Source organism: Schistocerca americana, chromosome X, assembly GCF_021461395.2.
Source record: "Schistocerca americana isolate TAMUIC-IGC-003095 chromosome X, iqSchAmer2.1, whole genome shotgun sequence".
Classification (NCBI taxonomy): Eukaryota; Metazoa; Arthropoda; class Insecta; order Orthoptera; family Acrididae; genus Schistocerca; species Schistocerca americana.
The window spans coordinates 700,219,220-700,241,071 of NC_060130.1; the positions used below are offsets into that span (position 1 = coordinate 700,219,220).

At 42.7% G+C, this 21,852-nt stretch overlaps 1 protein-coding gene across 4 annotated transcripts in view; it reads right to left on the bottom strand.

Annotated features, from left to right (window-relative positions):
• LOC124556721 (microtubule-associated serine/threonine-protein kinase 2) overlaps nucleotides 1-21,852 on the bottom strand; it is a 262,482-nt gene that overhangs the window by 167,960 nt on the left and 72,670 nt on the right. For all 4 annotated transcript variants that reach the window (XM_047130713.1, XM_047130714.1, XM_047130712.1 and 1 more), the window contains exon 9: nucleotides 179-410. In XM_047130713.1, coding sequence (XP_046986669.1) covers nucleotides 179-410 — 232 coding nt within the window. The remainder of the gene's footprint in view (nucleotides 1-178; nucleotides 411-21,852) is intronic.

Below are 21,852 nucleotides of genomic sequence, written 5' to 3' on the forward strand. Positions count from 1 at the left end.
CATGATGGTAAACATGTTTGAGAGCACCTGGTAATGTAACTGTACAAAATTAAGCACTACTGTCAAGAGTTATAAAATTTCTCATATTTACATGTTTAATGTAATTTTGAAACACTTGTAATATACTAACAATACAAAACGCAGAAAAACTGTAACTTAAATTCACAATACTACAAACCTGCTATGGGATCTCTTGTTAAACCCAATTTGTTGATGACATACTGAGCTATTTCTGCCTTTATTCCATACGATGTTTTAGCTTGGCCTTCAGCTTGTTCCAGGCGTAAATAGAATTCTTCAGGGTCAAACTCTAAGCACTCCAGTAAACGAGCAGGGCGAGAAATTATAAGAAGTAATTTTTTTATTATTCCACTTAACCAGGCTGCTGCATCAGGTGATTTATCTTTTGTCTGTAACAATTTATTAATGGGAATAAGTCACCAACTGACTGAGGACACCACCAAGAACAGAAACAGCATTACATTATTCTTGAATCACAAATGCATGTCTTCCTAATGGTAACTGCTATTGTAGATTTGTCAATTTGTGTTCAGTCTATTGCAACAACTATGCTTTACAGAAAAATTAGTCTTTAATATATTCCTTTTAAATATCGAATAAAGATGTTCACATTTACATATGTTAGTAAAATACAAATTATATTATAAAAAGTTCTTGGTTAACTTACGTCACAAGAACAAATAAAAACAACAGGACAACACAAACCACAGCTTTCACTCTGGATAGGTATCCCTTCATTGCACGACAAAAGAAGAGAGTTCAAAGAAAATTAATTATTTTGCCACAAAGGAGGATAGTTAGCCAGGTCACTACATCAATGGAGACACAAAACATTTGAAACGCCATAATGCTCTATCTCCCTTCACTTGCTGTTCTACATGATCTTCCCTCTTGATATTCAAATGATCTTATTTTCAACCCTCTCCTCTCTGTTCCTGGATGAATGAATATCTGGGTTAGAAAGTTATCATCGGTGTCACGTTTTGATTGTGTCTATGCTGACGCACATAACCTGACAGATTTTTTTATCTTTATTTGATTGTAGGTTTATTTTTTTCCCCTTGGCAATGCAAGTACTTCAAGATTATGAGTACATCTGGTTATATTTTGTTAAAAAATTTAAAACATTCAATATTACAATCCCTAATACAAGATATGTGAAAAAGAAAATGTAAATATGGACCAGTTTAGCTATGTCATTTTTGACGTTTTAAATCATTCTTAAAAACCTATTCCCAAAAGAATACTCACCTGCTTCAGCAGGTGTCATTCATTACTGAAATGACAATTCAAATGCAGTTATGGCTTATCAAGTGAAAAATGAATTTGCTCTTCTCTACAAAACATGATAATTAGTTGAAATTTAGAATCATCTTTTGTGATTTATGGAATGAATTCGACTGTACAAACCATGGCTGTATCTGCTATAAAGAATTATAGACAAAGCAGAGAAAAATCATCCAAATAAAATAGTGTACTTTTTCCCTTTACTATCACACACTCTTCTAACAGGTCATTAAATATCACAGTTGACTAAAATGTTCCCTAATTTTGTAGCAGAGCATTATATTTTCAGTGAGGGCATGGGACAGGAAACAGCAAAACAAAGGGGATAAATGTGACATGATTTAGGAAATACAGATTTTGTCACAATTTTAATACAACATATCACACCATAAATAACATTATTCTGTAACAAATCATTTCACCCACCAAGGAAATTTTTACAAAACATAGCCGTGTGAGCCACTGTCATGTTGTTTGAAATATTACTCTCATGAATGTGACACTTTGGTTGGTTGGTTGGTTGGTTGGTTGGTTGAGGGGGCCACATGCGAGGAAATTTTTACTAAACATAGCCGTGTGAGCCACTGTTATGTTGTTTGAAATATTACTCTCATGAATGTGACACTTTGGTTGGTTGGTTGGTTGGTTGGTTGGTTGGTTGAGGGGGGGGGGGCACTTGGGGGAGGGGGTGGGGGGCTGGTTACGAGACCAAACAACTACATCATCAGTCCCTTGAACCAAGATGGATGCATCCAGAAGTAAAGGCCTCCACTGAGAACATTTTCTGATCTATTCGGGACAGTCATAACAGTAAAAATGAGAAGGCAAGAAAAATAATGGACAGATTTTGTTCCATCAATAATAGAAGCATGGTTAAGGAAACAGAAAAGTCGGAAGGTGTGTACCCCAGGTCTCTGCATGTAACACAAAATACCCACCCACAGTTGTCCCATCCGATTCATTAGTCTAGTCTGCTCAGTATTCAACAGTGTGCTACATCTAGAATTTAAAATTACGTGTGGCAGAAAGGAGGCCAAGCAAATCTAAAAGTTATTAAAACAGAGTAAAAAAGGGATAAAAGAGTAGCCTAGTCAAGGAGGTAGGATCAGGGATCCATCAGACCTAGCATGCAGTGGGAGGCATCCCATCCCCAACCACCTTGGCCCTGCTACAGAGCAAATTAAAACCTTATAACTGAGAATGAAAACCACTTTCACAAAGAAAACTTAGAACCATTTCAACTATCTGTGACCTGTCTGTCAATATTAGAGGCAACAAGTCTGGGAGTCTACACTTACCATGGAGGGCCAAAACGAGAGGCCATTCCGCCAAGATACAAGCTACTGTCTGTAAGGCTCCACCGCTGCAATCAGGAATGGCTCGTTACACAAAAGTAAACTACAAGTCAACCTGTTATGACCAATGCGGAGACAGAACTGGACTGTGGATTCCTTCTGGGAAAAGTGAAGGAGGAGCACCATGCTGGAGTAGTCTCCTTGACTGTGCAGAATTTTTTCAGATGGGGCAGCAGCCTACCAGATGTCGTTCCATTTCTAAGTGAGCGGAGGTCTCACATGCACTGAGAAATCCACATCTGGCAACAGAAAAGTGCCAGGAGAGTGAGTAAGTGCTTCTCTAGCCAGATGGCCAACCAGTTCATTCCCTAGGATACTCACATGACTTGGGACACACAGAAAGGCAACTGAGCAGACAGCCTGATGAAGGTAAGCAAGAAACTCATGAATAGTAAAGACCAAAGAGTGGCAAGGACAGAATCAGTCAACGGCCTGGAGACTAGTCACTGAGTCAGTAGATATTAAAACACGGTCATGGGAGGCCACTTTAATAAAACTGAAGGCTCTGCTAACAGCTGTCAGCTCTGCCATAAACACACTACATGTTCCCTGGACCAAATGGCATTCCATACCGGCAGGAGATGCAAAAGCATATCCCATCAGATCCACAGTTCTAGAGCTTTCAGTGTAAAAGATGGTAGCACCATGGAACTCCTCAAAAACTAGGACATAACAGATGACAAAAGGTCAAGCGGGCGACCAAAACTTTAGGGCCTTGGAAGATATTGACCCTAGTCCATGACCTGGACACCATCCAAGGTGGAGTGCACGAGAAAACATGAGGAGCACAATCCAGGGACAGCAGCTTCAGATCTTTGCTGAGGGAAGCGAGGCACATTCCAGCAGGTAATCCCACCTGATGGTGGGTATCAGGAGGATGATACCCCATGTATACAAAGGGAATAGAATATGTGGGAGGATTGGGGAATTGTCAAATGATGACTGCATAGGAGACCATGAGCTGGTACTGTCGACTCTACAGAGGGAAGATCCCCACTTCGACATGGAGACTGTCTACAGGACTAGTCTGAAAGGAACCAGTGGCCTGATGCACACCATGATGGTGGACTGGTTATAACAGTTTTAAAGCTGAAGGAGCCACTGAGCCATCAACCTGGCAACCATAGTCCAGTTGGGACGAAACCAGGGCCTGTTAAACACAGGTAAGAGTAGCGTGATCTGCACCCCAAGATTTGTCGGTGAGGAAGCAGAGAGCATTAAACTTCCACATGCAGCCAGTCTTCAGTTGACAAATATGAGCAGCCAAGTCAGCTTTTTGTCAAAAAGGAGGCCCAAGGAATGGGACTGTGCTGCAATGTCCAGGTGCTGGGTACCCAAGTCTATTCGAAGTCAGGAAGTGCTGTGTATGATGGCAGAAATGCATGACCCGCGTTTTTGAAGGAGAGAATTGGAAATCGTGGAAGAGAGACCATGCAGAGGATCACTGCAATACACCTCAAGCTGGCATTCCACAGAGGCTTCCAAGTGGGAGCTGTAAAAAAAAAATTGTTGACATACAACTCAGATGTGACCAATAGCTCAAGAAAGGTCACTACCCCACTGATGGCAATGAGGAAGAGTGCATCACTCAACACAGAGCCCTGTGGGATACTGTTCACTTGGCTCCATGGTGACCTGAGTAAAGTGCTGACTCTAACCCAGAACAACCAGTGGGATAAGAACTGATGAATAAAAATCAGTAGAGAACCTCAAAGCCCCAGTCATGGAGGGTAAGTAAAATAAGGTGGCACTAAGAGGTGACATTCGCCTTATGCAGGTCAAAAAAAAAGACTGCGACAAGGTGTTGGCATTTAGAAAAAGCCTGTCAGATTGCTCCTTCCAAACTAACCAGATGGACAGTTGTGGATCATCCCTCCCATAAACCACACTAACGGGGGGGGGGGGGGGGGGGGGGGGGCTCCGAGATTCAAGAACACACCATAATCTGCAGGAAACCATAGTTTCAAGCAACTTAGAGTAATTTGGTCACGCTAATCGGCTGGTAACTGTCAGGAGATGTTGGGTTCTTGCATGGCTCAAGGACTCTGACAACTATGCTATTTCCCCATTGAAAGGGGAAGGCTCCTTGGAGCCAAATATTGTTGAAGACCCTGAGCAGAGTTGCATTTGGGGAACATTCTGGTGTTGGATCATCTGACTGAGTTGAATCAGGTCACGGGACAAGTGCCTGGAATGGTTCCCCATCAGTGAATGGTTGATTATAGGACTCAGCTTGGTGGGAAGTGAAACACAAGGGGATGTCGGCAAACTGTTGCTTCTGCAGTAGAAAGGTAGCTGTACGAAGAAGACACTGATGCTGTTCACAAGGTGATCTGCATGAACCAATTAATTGTTAAAAGACCACCTTGTTGGACAAGACCCAGAATGGCTATTGAGTGCTGGCAGCCCATAAAACCAAGGAACTCGGCCCAAACCTGAGATGAAGAGGCATACATCCCTTTGAACGAGCCATAGTGGTCCCAGCATTTGATTAGATAACAAGCCTTAGTATGAAGTCACTTAACAGTGATAAGGTTGGTCTTTGAAGGATGTTGTTTGAATTGTAGGAGGGCTTGTCAGAGATCCTGAATAGCTACTGCAACGTCTTTGGTCCACCACGGCACCGGCCAATAGTGGCGGTGAACTTTACAAAGAGGAATAGTAGTTCTAGCAGTGTGAATGATCATGTCTGAGATGCTTTGCACAACATCATCAATATAATCAAACAGAGGGGCAGTGAATGCAACAGCACAGGCATACAAAGGCCAACTGGCTCTGTGAAGCACCCAATGTGGTAGCTGGTTTGTCTGTCGGTGGCAAGGAAACGACAGGATCAGCGGAAAGTGGTCACTGTCACAAAGGTCATTGTGCAGTGACCAATGTGGCAAAGCCACAAGATTAGGGGAGGAGATCATTATATCGAAAGCTGAAAAGGTGGCACTGAAATGGGTAGGAAAACCATCATTAACAAGGTGCAGCTGAAGCTGGTCAATTAGAAGGCCCCTACCAGATGAAGTGGTACTCTGCCACAGGGCTTGCTGCACATTCAAGCCCCCAGACAGAAGAAAAGAGTGGAAAGTTGTTGGATTAATGTGGTCAAGTCAACATAAGTAAGAGGCCCAGCTGGAGGTAGGTAAACATTCCAAGTGGTAATCACTGAGATCGTTTGCACCCATACAGCTACTGTCTCTACTGAGGTATGAACAGGAATCCATTCACTGACATCTGTACAAACCAAAGGACAGACCCTTCCAGATGCCCTCTTGCAACCAGCACAATCCCGACAAGAAGAACAATAAACATGGAGCATTGGAGAATGGTTGGCAGAGAAGTGTGTTTCTTGGAGAGCTATGAAAACTGTCGAAAGAGGAGGAAATAAGGTATTGCAGTTCCAGTATGTGACAGTAGTACCCCTTACAATTCCACTGAATGACCAAATGACTGGAGGCCAGTTTAGGTGTGAAGGCGCCAGGAGGACTGGTCATGCTGAAAGATCAATGTCAGTAACCAGTGGAGTCCACAAACATCAGCTCATGATCCGACTATGTGGAGGGCACGAGCAGTCTTGTCACTACTACTACTACTACTACTACTACTATTATAAATTCCTTTCTCAGAAATTATGTCTGGTTAAAAATGGAAAGTGACGCGGACCTCGATCAAGCGTGACTTCCTTTTAACTATACGGTATATGTTACATTGCATTTGGAACTTTCGGGTAATTGAACATGTATCAATAAATACAGATTTCTGTAGTTGTATATATAGGTTTGGATATAGCTGTATTGCATTGATGTACTGGTGGATATTGTGTGGTATGACTCCTGTAGTTGATAGTATAATTGGTATAATGTCAACTATATCCTGATGCCACACGTCCTTCACTTCCTCAGCCAGATGGATGTATTTTTCAATTTCTTCTCCTGTATATTTGTTGTATTGGGTATGGATATTTCGATTAGTTGTGTTAATTTCTTCTTTTTATTGGTGAGTATGATGTCAGGTTTGTTATGTGGTGTTGTTGTATCTGTTATAATGGTTCTGTTCCAGTATAATTTGTATTCGTCATTCTCCAGTATATTTTGTGGTGCATACTTGTATGTGGGAACGTGTTGTTTTATTAATTTATATTGCATGGCAAATTGTTGTTGTACTATTTTTGCTACATTGTCATGTCTTCTGGGGTATTCTGTATTTGCTAGTATTGTAAATCCGCAGCGCGTTTCGTCACAGGGTTATTTGGTAACCGTGATAGCGTTACGGATATGTTTAGCAAACTCAAGTGGCAGACTCTGCAAGAGAGGCGCTCTGCATCGCAGTGTAGCTGGCTCGCCAGGTTTCAAGAGGGTGCGCTTCTGGATGAGGTATCGAATATATTGCTTCCCCCTACTTATACCTCCCGAGGAGATCACGAATGTAAAATTAGAGAGACACGAGCGCGCACGGAGGCTTTCAGACAGTCTTTCTTCCCGCGAACCATACGCGACTGGAACAGAAAAGGGAGGTAATGACAGTGGTATGTAAAGTGCCCTCCGCCACACACCGTTGGGTGGCTTGCGGAGTATAAATGTAGATGTAGATGTGATCTACTGTTTCTATTTGTTGTTTGCAAGGTCTACATTTATCTGTTGTGGTTTTGGGATCTTTAATAATATGCTTGCTGTAATATCTGGTGTTTATTGTTTGATCCTGTATTGCAATGATGAATCCTTCCGTCTCACTGTATATATTGCCTGTTCTTAGCCGTGTGTTGGATGCGTCTTGACTGATGTGCGGCTGTGTTAGATGATACGGGTGCTTGCCATGTAGTGTTTTCTTTTTCCAATTTACTTTCTTTGTATCTGTTGATGTTATGTGATCTATAGGGTTGTAGAAGTGGTTATGAAATTGCAGTGGTGTAGCCGATGTATTTATATGAGTGATTCCTTTGTGTATTTTGCTAGTTTCTGCTCATTCTATAAAGAATTTTCTTAAATTGTCTACCTGTCCATAATGTAGGTTTTTTATGTCGATAAATCCCCTTCCTCCTTCCTTTCTGCTTAATGTGAATCTTTCTGTTGCTGAATGTATATGATGTATTCTATATTTGTGGTATTGCGATCGTATAAGTGTATTGAGTGCTTCTAGGTCTGTGTTACTCCCATTTCACTACTCCAAATGAATAGGTCAATATTGGTATAGCATAAGTATTTATAGCTTTTGTCTTTTTTTCTTGCTGTCAATTCTGTTTTCAGTATTTTTGTTAGTCTTTGTCTATATTTTTCTTTTAGTTCTTCTTCAATATTTGTATTATCTATTCCTATTTTTTTTCTGTATCCTAGATATTTATAGGCATCTGTTTTTTCCATCGCTTCTACGCAGTCGCTATGGTTATCCAATACGTAATCTTCTTGTTTAGTGTGTTTTCCCTTGACTATGTTATTTTTCTTACATTTGTCTGTTCCAAAAGCCATATTTATATCATTGCTGAATACTTCTGTTATCTTTAGTAATTGGTTGAGCTGTTGATTTGTTGCTGCCAGTAGTTTTAGATCATCCATTTATAGCAAATGTGTGATTTTGTGTTGGTATGTTCCAGTAATATTGTATCCATAACTTGTATTATTTAGCATGTTGGATAGTGGGTTCAGAGCAAGGCAGAACCAGAAAGGACTTAATGAGTCTCCTTGGTATATTCCACGCTTAATCTGTATTGGCTGTGATGTGATATTATTTGAATTTGTTTGGATATTAAGTGTGGTTTTCCAATTTTTCATTACTATGTTTAGGAACTGTATCAATTTAGGATCTACTCTGTATATTTCCAATATTTGTAGTAACCATGAGTGGGGTACACTATCAAAAGCTTTTTAGCAATCAATGTATGCGTAGTGTAGCGACCTTTGTTTAGTTTTAAATTGATATGTCACCTCTGCATCTAGTATCAGTTGCTCTTTACATCCTCGTGCTCCTTTGCGACAGCCCTTTTGTTCTTCACTTATAATTTTGTTCTGTGTTGTATGTGTCATTAATTTCTGTGTAATGACTGAAGTTAATATTTTGTATATTGTCGGTAGGCATGTTATGGGGTGATATTTAGCTGGGTTTGCTGTGTCTGCTTGATCTTTAGGTTTCAGATAAGTTATTCCATGTGTAAGTGTATCAGGGAATGTGTATGGGTCTGCAATGCAACTTTTAAATAATTTAGTTAGATGTGAATGTGTTGAGGTGAACTTCTTTAGCCAGAAATTTGTTATTTTATCTTTTCCAGGGGTTTTCCAATTGTGAGTTGAATTAATTGCTTGGGTGACTTCATGTTGCAAAAGTATCACTTCAGGCATTTGTGGTATCATCTTGTATGTGTCTGTTTCTGTTTGTATCCACCGTGCATGCCTGTTATGCTGTACTGGGTTTGACCACATGTTGCTCCAGAAGTGTTCCATGTCTGTTATGTTTGGTGGATTGTTTATTTTAATGTGTGTGTTATCTATTGTCTGGTAAAATTTCTTTTGGTCTGTGTTGAATGTTTGGTTTTGTTTCCTTCTATTTTCACTTTTTTTTGTATCTTCTAAGTCATTTGGCCAATGCTTGTAATTTCGGCTTCTTTTTATCTAATTGCTCTATCACTTCTTGTTGTGAGATTTTACCTAACCTTTTTTGTTTTTTGTCTGATATTTCATTTCTTATAAATTGTGTTAGCTGTCCGATGTCTTTTCTCAGTTTTTCTATTCTGATCTGTAGCCTGTGTTGCCATGCTGGTTTTGTGGGTTTTTTTCTGTGTGTTGGCTGCTTCTGATTTCTGCCTAGTGTGTATATTTAGTGTAGTGAGTGCTCCTATATTAACCAGTAGTTGTAACTCTTCCATAGTTGTATTTTCATTTATTTTGTTGTGTATGATTGTGTTGATAGTTTTTATTGTTGTTTCGACTTGTGGGTTATTTCGTGTTCTATTTGTGCTTGTTCTGGTGGCTGTCTTAAGATTTTGTTTTCCTCTGATTGTTTAATTGATGCATGTTGTTCTTTGTTTGTTTGCTCTGGGATTTTACTGTATTTTCTTCTTGTTCTGATTGCACATTATTTTGTTCCAGCATTTGTTGTACTTGTTGTTTGATGTTTTCTAATTCTGACTGGGGTATCCTGTTATTTTTTATTATTACACAGATCTGATCAGCTAGTCGTTGTTCTGTTAAAAATTTTAATTCTGGGTATCTGGTAATAAATGTTGTGTATACTTGTGATCTGTATCCAGTTGTGTTGGTTCCTAAGTTTGTTGCTTGGTAATAACAGAACATAAGGTGTCGGTTAACATAATCTGACCATCTCATCCTCTGTCTTTGTTTTCCTTCTAGGGTGGTTGCAGGAAGCATATCCTGCAAAACACCTCTATTTGGATTTAAATCATTTTCCGTGTCGCTAGCAGTGTCGTTACCATTGTAGACGGGGATAGGGTTCAAGCGTCGTCCCCGACCATGATAGCGCTTGTCCGAGGCTTCATTAGTTTTGTCCTGAACCAACTAATCACACTAAAAGGGGGGTCAGCCCTATTAGTGGTTTGTTCTTTTCGTCGCCTTTTACGACTGGCAGAACATATCGGAGGCCTATTCTTTTCCCAGGCCTCCACGGGTATTATTATTATTATTATTATTATTATTATTATTATTAATATTATTATTACACTGAAGTGCCAAAGAAACTGGCATAGGCGTGCGTATTCAAATACAGAGATATGTAAATAGGCAGAATACGGCGCTGTGGTCGGCAATGCCTATATACGACATAGCAATGCCTACATAAGACAACAAATGTCTGACACAGTTGTTAGATCAGTTACTGCTGCTACAAATCAGGTTATCAAGATTTAAGTGAATTCGAAAGTAGCGTTATAGGCAGTGCACGGGTGATGGGACACAGCATCTCCATAGTGGCAATGAAGTGGGGATTTTCCCCATACGAACCATTTCACAAACGTACTGTGAATGTCAGGAATCCGATAAAACATCAAATCTCTGACATTACTGCGGCCGGAAAAGATCCTGCAAAAATGGGACAAACGATAACTGAAGAGAACCTTTCAAAGTGAGGAAAGTGCAACCTTTCCACAAATTGCTGCAGATTTCAATGCTGGGGCATCAGCAAGTGTCAGTGTACAAACCATTCAATGAAACATCATCGATATGGGCTTTTGGAGCCGAAGGCCCACTCGTGTACCCTTTATGACTGCACGACACAAAGCTTTAAGCTTTAACACTGACATTGGACTGCTGATGACTGGAAACATGTTGCCCGGTCGGTCGAGTCTCATTTAAAATTGTAACGAGCAGATGGATGTGTACGGTTATGGAGACAACCTCATGAATCTATGGACCCTGCATGTCAGTAGGGGACTGTTCAAGCTGGTGGAGGCTCTGTAGTGATGTGGGGCACATGCAGTTGCAGTTACATGGGGCCCCTGATACATCTAGATACAACTCTGACAAGTGACATGTATGTAAGCATCCCGTCTGATTACCTGCACCCATGCATGTCCACTGCGCATTCCGACAGACTTGGGCAAAATGGTTCAAATGGCTCTGAGCACTATGGGACTTAACATCTGAGGTCATCAGTCCCCTAGAACTTAGAACTAATTAAACCTAACTAACCTAAGAACATCATACACATCCATGCCCGAGGCAGGATTCGAACCTGCGACCGTAGCTGTCGCGCGGTTCCAGGCTGAAGCACCTAGAACCGCTTGGCCACACCGGCTAGCAGACTTGGGCAATTCCAGCAGGACAATGTGATAAGCCACACACACAGAATTGCTACAGAGTAGCTCCAGGAACACTCTTCCAAGTTTAAACACTTCCGCTGGCCACCATACTCCCCAGACATGAATATTATTGAGCATATGTGGAATGCCTTGCAATGTGCTGTTCAGAAAATATCTCCACCCCCTCATACTCTCATGGATTTATGAACAGCCCTACAGGATTCATGGTTTCAGTTCCCTCCAGCAGTACTTCAGACATTAGTCGAGTCCATGCCACATCGTGTTGCGGCACTTATGCATTCTCCCGGAGGCCCTACATGATATTAGGCAGGTGTACCAGTTTCTCTGGCTCATCAGTGTATTTTTCTTGTAAACATTTGATGGGCAACATTCATCCAAGGGGCCATCTGCATTGGGTGTGGGGACAGGGACTCAAGGTGTAGGGTCTCAAGTCTGGGGGTTGCCTGAGAGAGGGTTCTTGAGAAGAATCCCTGTCATCAACAGACACCAAAGAAGGGTAACGCTTCTCTGGCTCATGTGCTGGAAGTGGTTTCCAAAGAGAATACTGCGGGAACCATGGGAGAGTAGGGTGGTGGGAGGTTTGGTTTGGGGAAGGTAGACGTAAGGGGATCGATAGTTGCGATGATAGCATAACTGATTGTCATATCCACAGATGTAGGCGTTCACATTTCTTCCATACCTTAAAATACAACAGGTGGTCCATAGATTTGTATTCCTGTATCTTTTGTTCTTTCTTGAAAACTGGGCAAACTGGCGAATGTGGGGGGGGGCTGACGTTCCGTGCAGCTGACACACAAAGGTGAATGTTCACAAGGACTACTTTTGTGGAGTGATTGTTCACCAGTGCCACATTTTGGGTCCACCATGCAGCGGGATGATATATACCCAAATCATAAACATCTGAAGCACCTCACCTGTACACCATAACTTTCAATTTCTCCAGGAGGACATTCCCTCCAAAGGCGAAGATAAAGGCGCCTGTATTCATATAATTATCTTGGGCCCTTTTTGTACTAATCTGATAAAATATGCACCTTGCGAGAGGAGATTAGTATGAAGCTTCTCAACTGTTTGGAGCATAAGATCTCTGTGGAAGATAATTCCTTTGGCCATGTTCAAATTTTTCAGTGGGGATGATCACAGGTATGAAGAGCTGTAGATTGGACAGAAGAGGAAGTTTTCATTAATAATAAACCATGCTGCGTTTTTCCTCTGCAAGAATGGACAGGTGCAAAGAGAGGGAGGCACAAAAGGTGGAACATATGCTGCACTGATAACCTTCCTTGCACTATCCACACTTTGTAAAATTTGGAAAAGAAGTAGCAAGTCAAACACAACAAGGAGACCAGACAGTTGAGAATGAAAAGTTGTAGAATGATAGAAGGGAAGAAAACGAGTGTCGAAAATCAAGCCAGATCCAAGCATAATCAGCACTATGAAGACAATCCAATGGACAGGCAGGGAGGAAAAAAAAGAATAGTAATGCATGTGCCAGCTATCTTTGCCTCTAGTCACCCAAATCAATCTTGCTGCACGTTGCTGTCTGTTTGTTTTGATTTATTATGGTCTTTAGTTTCCTCTCCAGATGGTAGCAAGGGCAAAAAGGTGTGCCATTTAGGCCTGTATGCAGTGAAGCCGGACATCAGCCAGGTCATAGTGTTTCAGGAGACCAGTGTTTCTGGGAGTTAAAAAGCCTGAAGTCTGCTACAGTGGTCAGTACAGTTGGCCTGCTCTGTGTGTGTGTGTGTGTGTGTGTGTGTGTGTGTGTGTGTGGGTGGGACGGCAGGCGGGCGAGTGCGCGCGCGCCACACACACGCATGCGCCTGCATATCTCAGTTGTAGTACTGAGGGCAGTCTTCACTCGTGCGAGTGTGGGTGTACTTTGCTGGTGACCTGTCAGTGCAGCGAGGTGAATTTGTGCACATCAGCCACCATTTTGGAATATGCGTAATACACACTAAATTCTCACCAGTACAGTGGCACATCCTCAGCATTGTGATAAACTAATTATGGGAGTTATGGTCATATTTCCTGGCTCAAATAATCTGTAGCCCTGATGTGATACAGTTACAGTCAGGGGAACTATAATACTCTGTGTTCAGTAACATTTGGATGCAACAAATAGCAGTGAGAAATTGTTTTATATTGACAGACTAGTTCCTAGCACCCTACCTGAGGAGTGTTTATTTATGTGAAACCTCAGAAAGATTTAGCAGTGTTCTAAGTAGTGCTTAAGCTTACAGTGACCTGGCTGCCAGTCATGTTATTTGTTGTAACTTGAATTGTTATGAATACGGAAATATGGATAACTAAAGATTACATTTTAAACTTCCAAGTGATATATCTAGTGTGTTTTTGTGCACAGTTTGCTGCTTGTGGTAATTGTTTTATGTTACAGGAATTTCTTGTATACTTGTTTCATGCTTCATGTTTTATGTTACACGAATTTCTTGTATACTTGTTTCACTTTGTTCAAAATACCGGAAATTCAGCCTGAGCTATAGGAGGTGGCAGACTTTCTTGGTGGTGGCCACTTTGATAGAAGGCGACACACTATCAATTTCTGAATATGACACCATCTGCACAAATTGAGTGACTTCTTGTTAACTTCGTTTATACACTTGCTAGTTGTCTCACTTGTAATTACGCAATTCTGAACATTAACTATTTTCTGTTTGCCCAAATTTGAGTCTTGATGTTATATTTAAGCATTAAGATTAGGTTTCCAGAAGCAGACATTTGTTACAAGCTGTACAAGTTATTGTGAGCTACTCTCAGAATACGTTACCGAGTTTTAAGCCAAGTGTGGAAATTTAAATTTGGAACAGTTAACAACACAGTCTTGTATTATTACCAGTTCATGATTTTATCAAAAATTGTAAGATCTAGAAACTTTTTGTAACCACACTTCAGTTAACTAAGTTTGGCTTTATAGAAATATACTTAAGTTTCAGGTTCTATTGATGGTTTATTCATTTTCCTTACTGTGGCCTAAGGTTCCACATTGCAGTTGGTCACATTAAGTTGGTTAAAAGAGAGAGAGAGAGAGAGAGGCTTAATTCAGAATAGTGTGACAAGGTTTTACATAGCAAAGAAAATAACTTGAACGCTCAGGTCAATGGTTTTGAATATAATTTTTGATCATTTTATGCAAATGTTTAAAGCTATCACCTTATCATGTCATTCTTCAACTTTTCTTGGCATAAAGGGCATGCCATGAAGTTTCAGGATTGCAGCCATCAACTTCTCGCCATGATATTTCGGTTGATAACCATTCAGCCACCTTCAGGTGAATGTTTTGCACTGGAAATTGCTAGTTCACATCACTACCTTTACACAAAAAAGATCTCAGTATGACTGATATTCTCCAGATCAGATCAGCACAGCTTTAAGGAAGAAGAAACGTGATCACCCATGAGATCAAGAAGAAAATGAGTGGATCAAACCCAGGTCGCTCCTCCCGTATGTCAGCAATATTTCATTGAAATTACGTAGAATCTTAAGAAAATATCAAGTCAAAGTAATCTTCCTCCCACCTATGAAGATGTGTGCTCTTCTCAGTTCGGCAAAGGACAATCTGAGACTGTGGAAAGCCAGAATCTACAGAATGCCTTGCCAGTGTGGCAGAGTGTACATCAGTCAGACAATGCACACAGTGTGTAAAAGGTGCATTTAACATGATTGCCGCACTTGCCTTTCGCAGCCCAATAAGTCAATCATATCCAAGCATTGCACCTCCACAGGACATTCCATAGATTAGTCTGCCATGGGAATCTTGGTTTCGGTGAGATCCCTCTGGGATTCAATTATTAAGGAGTTTGTGGAAATATGTGTAACACAAGGTCTTATTAATCACAATAGTGACTTTCAACTGGATAAGGCATGGGACCCATTGGTATCTTTAATTTCTTAGAAAGAAAACATCCTCATACAACCACTGTTCTTACATCACAGTGCATGAGTACAAGAAGTACACCATTCCTCATATACATGACAGTCCATGTTGATACACAAACAAATTGGTCACTTTCATTCACAATGCAGTCATGGGCACATACAAACAACAGCTCCTTTCTGGCATCCTGACAGGTCTCGATGTTGACACATTTTATTGTACTTATTCCATACAACGAGTAGTACACACCACTTCACTGTCACACCATATGTCAGCTGTGGGGTGTCACATGACTCTCTGGTAAGAATTTTACACCAGTTACACAACACCTACACGACTAGTGTACCCTTTTAAGGGGGAGACTAACATTCTGCCCAGTAAGCTTACTTTTTCCATGGAAATAAGTATTCATTTCAGAAGTATCTGTAAAGGTAATAAAGGCGATTCAATGTTTACAGATTTTTGAAAATCTTATTCAGTACCACTCCAATGACTACCAAGGAAGACTGATGTGTCTGTGATATCTAACCGGGTTTGTGAATGGAGTGAAAATTTCTTGGTAAGAGGAATGTTGAAATTTATCCTGGACAAATATACAGATAGAAGTTTTACCTGGTGTGGCCCAGGGCAGTAAACTATGTCTGTTACTACTGATTTCATTCACTAATGACTTGGCAAATACTATTAGTTGTAATCTCTGACTTTTCACAGATGATGCAGTTATGTATTAGCAAATTTTATTCAATACAAATTTCAGTAACATCCAGTTACCTCTTGACCAAATATTGGCCTGATACAATGACTGGCAACATGCTCTTAACAAATGAAATCTAAGGATTTGCTCTTTACAAAACACAAAAAAATTAGTAACCTGACACAATAAGTCACAACTACTCAGTCATGTTATAAAAATAACTGGGGCTAAGAATGAGTAAAGACATGAAGTGGAACACGCAAATAAGTTCACTAAATGATAGATTTTGTTGTACTGAAAGGATACTGAGAACATACAGTTTTCCTACTAAAGACATCACTTAAAAAAACACTTATGAATGAGACTCAAATGAAAACCTGAGAAAAGCAATAACATTCCTAAAAGCTGTGCTATCTATTTTGCAGTTTGCAGAAGATGTCCTTGTGTTTCAAGGCAGCCTACTGCTGCACCACCCAGTCCCTAACAGTGGTGCTGTTTTCAAATACAGCGAGTTGGGTGTACAGGAACCAATTATACTAATCCACTTTGATGGCTTTTTCCGGGTGCTGCAATATACATCAGATATATTCAGATTGGGAAGTGGTCAATGGAAGGCAAATAATTATCATTTCCCAATGTGAAATGTATAGACATAAGGAGAACATATTAAGGATCCATGGTCGAGGCTGACAGCATATCAGTGCTGATTTGCATGCTCAGCAATGTGTTCAGAATGTATAAGGCTTCTTTCTTTATGCTTCCAACCAAGAGAATGCGGTAGCTACATCCCCCCAACATTATGCGGACATAACTCTCCACACAAATAGAATGGTTGGAGAAGTTTTGTCATAAGGTAGTAGACGGCCTCATAGTTTATAAAGATGGTATCATCACCTTAAGCCTTTTCCGCACTGAAATCATTGGTTCAACATTACAACCTATTATAACAGGAGTGTTAAAACCAACTGAAATTGGTCTCTGGTGTATGAAGACTCAAAGGACTGTACAGTGGTAAAGTCACAGTTCCTAAACATTAATACTGAATGATCAATGTTTCACTGATGTATAATACACATTTTAGTGCTGAAGTTTTCTTTGTGATTTGTCTTCTGCCAATTTGGTGGGACTACAGAAAAAGGCTTTGGTTAGCAGTTTGTTGGTTCCCTTAGAGAGACCCTCGAACTCGCATGTACTGTCTCCAGAACTTTGTCTTATATGTCAGACGGAACCAGTTCATTACGGCCCAATAGTTTTCACCCAAATTCACAATTATCTGTTTCAAGTTTGAAGTTGTCAACTTGGAAGCCCTAGCTAATAATTCAATATCTACCTGCACAGTTGATTATTATTTTTTTTTTTTAGGGCGCAAAACTGCTATGGTCATTAGCGCCTGGTCCGTGACTTAGTAAACAGTAAAAAACCGAAATTGAAAACCAGCAGCAATGGGAACGAAAGTCATAAAATTGGAGAAACTAAAAGCAGAAGGAAGGCTTAAAAATCCACTACAGAAAGGGGTTGGTTGTCCCCAAAAAAAAGCTTCAAATGACTGACGTCATTTCACTGGCGCTAATAAACTTGAGAACACGGTCGGCTGAGCGCGTGTCATCTGCTAAAATCGACGATGTATCAGGCGATAGCTGTAGACGGGAGCGTAACGGATTAAAATAGGGGCACTCAATTAAAAGGTGTCTTACCGTCCACAGCTGAGAGCAGTGGGGACAGAGTGGGGGAGGATCGCCGCTTAAAAGATGTCGATGGCTAAAAAGACAGTGCCCTATCCAGAGTCTAGTTAAAATTACCTCCTCCCGACGACGCGTTAGGGAGGAAGAGGTCCAAGCGCACGTTAGGGAGGAAGAGGTCCAAGCACAAGGAAGAGCTTTCACGTCCCGCAATTTATTATGGTTAAGTGTCGACCAACGCGTGTGCCATAAATGAACAACACGTCGACATAAAACGCTCCGTAGATCGGCGAAGGGAATCGATTGAATAGCTGCCAGAGGAAGAGAGACTGCAGCCTTGGCTGCAATATCGGCCGCCTCATTTCCACAGATACCAACGCGTCCCGGGAGCCAGAGGAACGCCACCGAGACGCCCCCCCAGGTGGAGCAAGCACAGACAGTCCTGAATCCGGTGGACCAGAGGGTGCACAGGATAAAGAGCTTGGAGACTGAGGAGAGAGCTGAGAGAATCTGAGCAGATAACGTACTGTATCCGCTGATGGCGGCGGATGTAGTGGACAGCCTGGAGAACAGCGTAAAGCTCCGCAGTATAAACTGAACACTGGTCGGGAAGCCGAAAGTGATTTGGGGTGTCGCCAACAATATAGGCACTCCCTACACCTAACGATGTTTTCGAGCCGTCGGTGTAAATAAATGTGGCGTCCGTCATTTGTGCACATAGAGCAGCAAATGCCCGACGATAAACAAGTGAAGGGGTACCATCCTTGGGAAATCGACAAAGGTCACAGAGCAGGCAGATCCGGGGACGGAGCCAAGGCGGTGCTGTACCCCAAGTTGTCAAGAAGGTTTTAGGAAAGCGGAAGGAAAGAGAATGGAGCAGTTGACGGAAGGGGACTCCCGGTGGTAGTAGGGAGGAGAGGCGGCCTGCGTACCCTACATCAAAGGAGGCGTCGAAAAAAAGGTCATGGGCTGGATTAGCAGGCATGGAAGACAGATGGCTAGCATAATGACTCAAAAGGACTGCTCGCCGATTGGACAGCGGAGGTTCAGCAGTCTCAGCATAAAGGCTTTCCACAGGGCTGGTGTAAAAAGCTCCAGACACTAAACGTAACCCACGGTGTTGGATAGAGTCGAGACGCCGAAGAATAGACGGCCGAGCAGAGGAGTAGACTATGCTTCCATAGTCCAATTTCGAGCGCACTAAGGCGCGATAGAGGCGGAGAAGGACCACTCGGTCCGCTCCCCAGGAGGTACCATTCAGGACATGGAGGGTGTTAAGGGATCGCAGACAGTGAGCCGAAAGATAGGAAATGTGGGAGAACCAGCACAGTTTTCTGTCAAACATAAGACCCAAGAATTTAGCGACATTTGAAAACGGAAGGTTGACAGGACCTAGATGTAAGGAGGGCGGAAGAAACTCCTTACGTCGCCAAAAATTAACACAAACGGTCTTACTGGGAGAAAAACGGAAGCCGGTTTCGATGCACCAAGAGTGGAGGCGATCGAGACAGCCTTGAAGACGTCGTTCAAGAAGGCTGGTCCGTTGAGAGCTGTAGTAGATCGCAAAATCGTCCACAAAGAGGGAGCCCGAGACATCAGGAAGGAGACAATCCATAATCAGATTTATGGCAATGGCAAACAGTACAACACTCAGCACGGAGCCCTGGGGTACCCCGTTTTCTTGGGAGAAAGTACGGGAGAGAGTAGTGTTCACCCGCACCCTAAATGTGCGCTCTGCCATAAATTCACGAAGAAAAAGGGGCAGCCGACCTCGAAAGCCCCAAGAGAACAGTGTGCGGAGGATGCCTGTCCTCCAACAGGTATCGTATGCTCTCTCCAGATCAAAAAATATTGCTACTGTTTGGCGTTTCCGGAGAAAATTGTTCATGATATAAGTGGAGAGAGCAACAAGATGGTCAACTGCAGAACGATGCTTTCGGAATCCGCATTGGGCAGGTGTTAAAAGACTGCGGGATTCCAGCCACCACGCTAAACGGTAATTCACCATATGCTCCAAAACCTTACAGACACTACTCGTGAGAGAAATGGGGCGACAGCTAGAGGGGAGATGTTTGTCCTTTCCAGGTTTCGGAACAGGAACGACGATAGCTTCCCGCCGTCGTCTGGGAAAAGTACTGTCGGTCCAAATTCGATTATAAAGGCGAAGGAGGTAACACAGACTATGGGTTGATAAATGCAGCAACATTTGGACGTGGATACCATCCGGTCCTGGGGCGGAGGAGCGAGAAGAAGAGAGTGCATGTTGGAGTTCCCGCATGGAGAAAACAGTATTGTAGCTTTCGCGATTTTGAGAGGAGAAAGCAAGAGGTCGCACTTCCGCTGCACGTTTCTTCGGGAGAAACGCTGGCGTGTAATTTGAAGAGCTCAAAATCTCAGCAAAGTGCTGACCCAACGAGTTAGAAATTTCAACGGGGTCCACTAATGTGTCATGCGCGACAGTGAGCCCAGAGACCGGGGAGAAACTAGGCGCGCCTGAGAACCGTCGAAGCCGACTCCAAACTTCCGAGGAGGGAGTGAAGGTGTTAAATGAGCTAATAAAGAATTTCCAGCTTGCCTTCTTGCTATCGCAGATGACACAACGGCATCGCACTCGGAACTGCTTATAGTGGATACAGTTGGCCAAAGTAGGATGGTGGCGGAAAACGCGGAGAGCACATCGCCGCTCACGTATTGCATCACGGCATGCCTCGTTCCACCAAGGAACTGGGGGGCGCCGGGGCAATTCGGAGGTGTGTGGTATTGAATGTTCCGCAGCTGTAAGAATAATGTCGGTAATACGTGTGATCTCATCGTCGACGCTGGGAAAGTGACGGTCATCGAATGTCGCTAGAGACGAAAAAAGTGTCCAATCAGCTTGGGCAAACTTCCAGCGTCACGGGCGCATGTAGGGCAGTTGAGGCTGCAGTCTTAGGACACATGGAAAGTGGTCACTCGAGTGTGTATCATCAAGGGCGAACCATTCGAAGCGCCGAGCTAGCGGAACAGTACCGACCGCAAGGAGGCAGACAAAAATGTAGGGACCCCAGTGTTGAGGCAAACTAGATCTGCTTGGTGGAAGACGTCTAGCAATAGTGAGCCACGTGGACAAGGATGTGGAGATCCCCAAAGCGGGTGGTGGGCATTGAAGTCCCCAACCAGCAAATATGGGGGTGGAAGCTGACCAAGAAGATGAAGGAGATCAGCTCGTGCCATTGGTGTGGACGATGGAATGTATACAGTACAAAGAGAGAACGTGTATCCAGAAAGGGAAAGACAGACGGCGACAGCTTGGAAGGAAGTGTTTATATGGATTGGGTGATAATGGAGAGTTTCATGGAGAAGAATCATGAGTCCTCCATGGGCTGGAGCTTTGTTTCCTGAAGACAGAAGATGACCGGCAAGTAGGATCGTAAGAGGATGGACAATTCATCCCGATTGGCTTGAATACCGCGGATATTCCAGTGGATAATGGACATAGGGTGAACAGAAAATGGAGGAATGTGACCAAGGTCGCTGTCAACTCAACGACTGCTCAGAGCTTGCGACCGACAGCATGGAATGGCATTCAGCTGAAGGCAGAAGATCCTGATTCATAGGTTGGTCAGGAGCAGCTCCTGCCACCAGCGATCGGCCGATTGATCGGCCGCCAGCAGTGCGCCTCGGCGACACAGAAGACGGCCGAGGGCGATTTCCGCCAGGTGGTGCTGTAGATGGGACACGCCTTGGCGGAGAAGGAGAGGAACTGGGTTTCTTTGTAGACTTCTTGGAAGTATGATGTTTAGAGAAAAGAGGAACCGATGGTTGGGAAGATGCGGTACGTAAAAACTCTTCACGAGTATGCTCTTTTTTCGAAGTCTTGGTGTCTGACTTTTGGGCTCGAAATTTAGCAGAACTCGACGAAGGGTGAGCCAGAGAGTGGGCAGGCGAAAGTGGTGAGGTTGAACGGGCGATCTTTGCGCTGGCCGATCTGACGACCGTGGCACTAAAGGTGAGGTCGCAAGTCTGCGAGGCCGCCTCCTTTGTTGGCCGAGGAGAAGCAAGGACAGTGCTGTATTTTCCTGTCTGAGGCACGGTGGGCTGTCGACTGGCGAATAATTTTCGGGCAGCAAAGGTAGACACCTTTTCCTTTACTCTAATTTCCTGGATGAGCTTTTCGTCCTTAAAAATGG